This window comes from Eriocheir sinensis, chromosome 47, assembly GCF_024679095.1.
Source record: "Eriocheir sinensis breed Jianghai 21 chromosome 47, ASM2467909v1, whole genome shotgun sequence".
NCBI classification, from domain to species: domain Eukaryota; kingdom Metazoa; phylum Arthropoda; class Malacostraca; order Decapoda; family Varunidae; genus Eriocheir; species Eriocheir sinensis.
This window is the reverse complement of record NC_066555.1, coordinates 8,051,755-8,056,754: the sequence shown is the minus strand read 5'-3', so window position 1 is coordinate 8,056,754 and position 5,000 is coordinate 8,051,755. Positions and strand designations below refer to the sequence as shown.

Below are 5,000 nucleotides of genomic sequence, written 5' to 3'. Positions count from 1 at the left end.
ATACTTCCAGCAAGAAGGAAAGGTAGATGTTGACAGGCAGAGGCGAAAGAGTTTGACCAGGCAGGGTGACAGCACGGAGGCACAGTTTTTAAGGACATAAATAACTCTGGCCAGAACACATGCTCCTTATATTCTGGGTGATTCACTGAAGGCAAATATAAGGGCTCGTTGACCTACCCTTACCCGTCCCATACCCTTGATTCAGTTACTGTAGACATAAATAACTCTAGCCAGAACACATGCTCCTTATGTTCTGGGTGATTCATTGAAGGCAAATATTAAGGCTCGTTGACCTACCCTTACCCGTCCCATACCCTTGATTCAATTGCTGTAGACATCAATAACCCTAGCCAGAACACATGCTCCTTATGTTCTGGGTGATTCATTGAAGGCAAATATAAGGGCTCGTTGACCTACCCTTACTCGTCTCATACCCTTGATTCAATTACTGTAGACATCAATAACTAGCCAGAACACATGCTCCTTATGTTCTGGGTGATTCATTGAAGGCAAATATTAAGGCTCGTTGACCTACCCTTACTCGTCTCATACCCTTGATTCAATTACTGTAGACATCAATAACTCTGGCCAGAACACATGCTCCTTATGTTCTGGGTGATTCATTGAAGGCAAATATAAGGGCTCGTTGAACTACCCTATGTTGAATTTAGTGAAGAAGTTATTTAAGTCTCCCATGTAAAGTACAGTTTCTTTAATTAACTCCTCCACATAAACAAGAAATTGGCGAACTGTCCTTATTAAAGAGTCTCTTACCTTTGATCCAGCGACTATAGGGACAAGAATACATCATATTTATTTTAGCGACAGCCGGCAATGCTTCAGGGAGACCCACCACCTGCCACTGTCAAGCATATTAAAAGAAAGGCTCAGTGACCTACCCTTATTACTCCCTCACCCTTGAATCCAGCCGCTGTAGGGACAAAAATACCGTCAGCCTTAACACTTGAGGGACAGCTGGAGGTCGGGGGTAGAGTCACCACCTGCCGATGTCAAGAGAGGCGGGGCGTGACATCCTCAATGGGAAAGTCTTATCTCTAGGCCGCAGCGGTAATCGTGTTGGCACTGAAGGAACCCAGGTTGAGGAGAGAGAAGAGGACATAGAGCATAGAAGAGACAGAGAAGAGAGAGTGTAAAGTATTGAAGAAAGACGAGAGAAAAGAATAAAGAATAGGAGGTCGCAAGGATAACAAGAGAGAGAGAGAGAGTTGATTGGAAGTATGTCAAGAAATGGAAGTTGATTGGGAAGTGAAGTTTGTGGAATTCATTGAGGACGAGAAAGAGATTAGGAGCTGAAGTTGAGGTTTTAAGGGAGGGAAAGGAAGTAGGGAGGAAAGGTAGGGAGATGAAGAAAGGGAGGAGGGAAGGGAGAAATTTAGAGGAAAGATGAAAGGAAGAAGTAAATTGATCTTGGAATACAACTAATGGGTAGAGTTGTTTAGAAGATGGCGTTGTTTTTGAGTTAGTAAATAATTGACATGTCTTAGTGTGTGTGTGTGTGTGTGTGTGTGTGTGTGTGTGTGTGTGTGTGTCATTGGTGTACAGAGAGAGAGAGAGAGAGAGAGAGAGAGAGAGAGTCCAGGTGGTTCTGTCTCTCTTTTCTTCCCTCCTCCCTTTATATTCTCCCTTCCTTCCCATCCTCTTTGTCTTCCTGCCTCCCTTCCTCCCTTCTTCTCCCTTCCATCTTTCCTTCTAAATTCCTTCCTTCCTTCCTTCCCTCTCTCCCTTCCTTCCTTCCTTTCCTCAATATTCTCCCTACTTCCCCTCCTCCCTCCCACCTTCCTTTCTCTCCCTTCCATCCGTTCCCTCCCTTCCCTCCCTTCCTCCCTTATTTTAACAGGTTAGGTATTTTTAGCACCAAGACGTTTACCTCCATCCCTCCCTTCTCTCTCTCTCTCTCTCTCTCTCTCTCTCTCTCTCTCTCTCTCTCTCTCTCTCTCTCTCTCTCTCTCTCTCTCTCTCTCTCTCTCTCTCTCTCTCTCTCTCTCTCTCTCTTCCTTCCTTCTTCTCTTCTCCTCTTTCCTTCCTTCCTTCCTTCCTTCTCCTCTTCTTCCTTCCTTCCTTCCTCCTCTCTCCTTCCTCCCCTCCTTTTTTTTTTCTTCCTTGCGTCATTACCTTCCTCACCCTCCTTTTTACCTCCCCCCTCCTCCTCCTCCTCCATACCTGTTTACATAGTTCCTCCACTTTCCTTCTCCCTTCCCTACCTTTGCTTTTTCTCCTCCTCCTCCTCCTTCTCCTCCTCCTCCTCCTCCTCCTCCTCCTCCTCCTCCTCCTCCTCCTCCTCCTCCTCCTCGTCATTATCGTCATCGTTTCTTTTACTTCTTTTTTCTTCCCTCTCCTAATTCTCTTGCTTCTCTTATTCCTCCTCCTCTTCTTCCTCCTCCTCCTCCTCCTCCTCCTCCTCCTCCTCCTCCTTCTACCTGTACATTCTTCGTCCGTATATTTTTATTTACACTTTCACAAACACTCTCTCTCTCTCTCTCTCTCTCTCTCTCTCTCTCTCTCACACACGGGGACAGCACGAGCCATAATTATTTTTTAGTAGGCTAATTAGAGAGAGAGAGAGAGAGAGAGAGAGAGAGAGAGATGAAAATATTGATGGAAAATATTATCATTATTTTTGTCATATTATTATTATTATTATTATTATTATTATTATTATTATTATTATTATTATTGCTTATTCACCGCAGCAGAAAGAAAGAGAGAAGGGAAAAAAAGCAATTGAGTGAGAGAAAAAGAATCATTTGAAAAGAGACGAAAGGAAATTAAAAGAAAAGTGAGTGAAAGACGGAATAAGGAGAAAAAGAAGAGAAAATGAAGAAGAGGGGAAACAGAAGAAGATGAACAGATGAACATGAGGAGGAAAGAAAGAAAGTAAATGATTGAGGGAATAAGGAAAAGATGGACTGAGGAAAGGAAGGAAAAGAAGACTTGAATGAAAAATAGGAAAGGAAGAAAATGACGGTGAAGATGAATAAGAAAATGAAAGACAAATAGAAGAAAGTGAACAGGTGAACGAAGATAAGAAAGTGAACGACGAAGAGAAAATAATGAAGAAAATGACGAAGACAATGAAAAGATGAACACTAGGAAATAAAAAGAACTTGAAAATAAAGACATAAGAAAACATTAAACAGAAAATACTTACAGAGATGAAAAGTTAGTCAGTAAAAGTCGTCAGTCAGTCAGTCAGTCAGTCAGTAGGCCACTCAGCTATAATTTCATCAGTTAGTTAGTCAATCAGCCACCCAGTAAATCAGGCAGTCAGTCAGTCTTTCCGTCAGCTACAGTTCCGTCCAGTCAGTCAATCAGTCAGTCATTGGGCCACTCAGCTATAGTCGGTCAGTGGGCCAGCTGCTAAAATCCATCAGTCGGTCAGTCAACTACAATTCCATCAGTCACTCAGTTAATCAGTCACTCAGTCAGTAGGCCAGTCATCTATTACAACCCCCATTCAGTCAGTCAGTCAGTAGGCCAGTCAGCTGTTACAACCCCCATTCAGGCAATCACTCAGTGGGCCAATCATCTATTCCAACCCCGTGTCAGTCAGTAGGCCAGTCAGCTGTTACAACCCCGTGTCAGTCAGTAGGCCAGTCAGCTGTTACAACCCCTAGTCAGTCAGTCAGTGGTTGCGTGCGTGCGTGCGTGCGTGGTTCACCATGTCCCTGTTGTCGCTCACCGCCAAGATGGTCGCCGCCGTGCAGTGTGGCGGCGGATCACTCAACTCACGGGCCAGAAGGTTAATGAGCGTCTTACCTGTATATGTAGACCATTACCTTCACCTGGCCACTAATTATCATCACTATCATTTGTATCTTCATTATCTTTTACCATTATCTCAAAGCTTCAATATCCTTTATCCTCCCCCTCCTCATTTTCTCTTCACCATCATCTTCATACCTTATTTCCATCATCATCTTCATTATCTGCAGTTATTACCTCCCTCTCCTTCTTCTCCTCACCATCTCCCTCTTCCTCCTCCTCCTCCATCATCTTCATAATTAAATAGCTTACCTGCCTCATTATACCTTTACCTGGCTACTAATTACCCTCATTATCATAACCATCATCAGCATCTTCCTCATTTTTATCACCATCATCCTCTTCTTCCTCCTCCTCCTCCTTCTCCTCCTCACCATCTCCCTCTTCCTCCCCCTCCGCCTCCTCATCACTGTCATCTTCATAATTAATAAGTCACCTTAATTAAGCCAATACATACGTCATTACCCTTCCTCTCTTCCTCCTCTTCATCAGCATCTTCCTCCTCCTCCTCCTCCTCCTCCTCCTTCTCTCCATTTTTAGCCATCCTTCAATACTTACATCACTTGCATTCTTCCTTCTCTTCCTCCTTCTTCTCCTCTTCCTCCTCCTCCTCCTTCTTCTTCTCATCATCATCATCATCATCATCATCATCATCATCACAAAGGCCTTTCCTAACGTGCTCCTCAGTATTTATTTGAATATGACTAAAAATAATATAATTGTATGCCAGAGAGAGAGAGAGAGAGAGAGAGAGAGAGAGAGAGAGAGAGAGCGCACCCCTGTCACAAATAAAGTCGCATTTAGTGATTTAGAGAGGAAGGTGACGAGAGAGAGAGAGAGAGAGAGAGAGAGAGAGAGAGAGAGAGAGAGAGAGAGATGCCGAGGGTATAGTCATGAAGAGTGATGGAAGGGAGATAAAGGGAAGTAAGAGAGAGGGGAGGAAGGGGGAGGGAGGGAGGAAGAAAGGGAGAGAACATATGCGGGCGTTAAGGACTTCCTTCTCTCTCTCTCTCTCTCTCTCTCTCTCTCTCTCTCTCTCTCTCTCTCTCTCTCTCTCTCTCTCTCTCTCTCTAATTAACTTCTTTGGTTGCTATTTCTTTGGGGGGAGGAAGAGAAGGAAGGATGGAAGGAAGGAGGGAGAGAAAGAAGGAAGGAAGGAAGGGAGGAAGGAGGGAGAGAAAGAAGGATGGAGGGAAGGAGAGAAAGAAGGAAGGATG

At 44.1% G+C, this 5,000-nt stretch overlaps 1 protein-coding gene across 1 annotated transcript in view; it reads left to right on the top strand.

The window, feature by feature from the left end:
- LOC126981359 (uncharacterized) overlaps positions 1 to 5,000 on the top strand; it is a 55,893-nt gene that overhangs the window by 2,706 nt on the left and 48,187 nt on the right. Inside the window, exon 2 of the mRNA XM_050832383.1 lies at positions 2,712 to 3,760. Within this exon, the coding sequence (XP_050688340.1) occupies positions 3,681 to 3,760 (80 nt within the window). The 5' untranslated portion in view covers positions 2,712 to 3,680. The remainder of the gene's footprint in view (positions 1 to 2,711; positions 3,761 to 5,000) is intronic.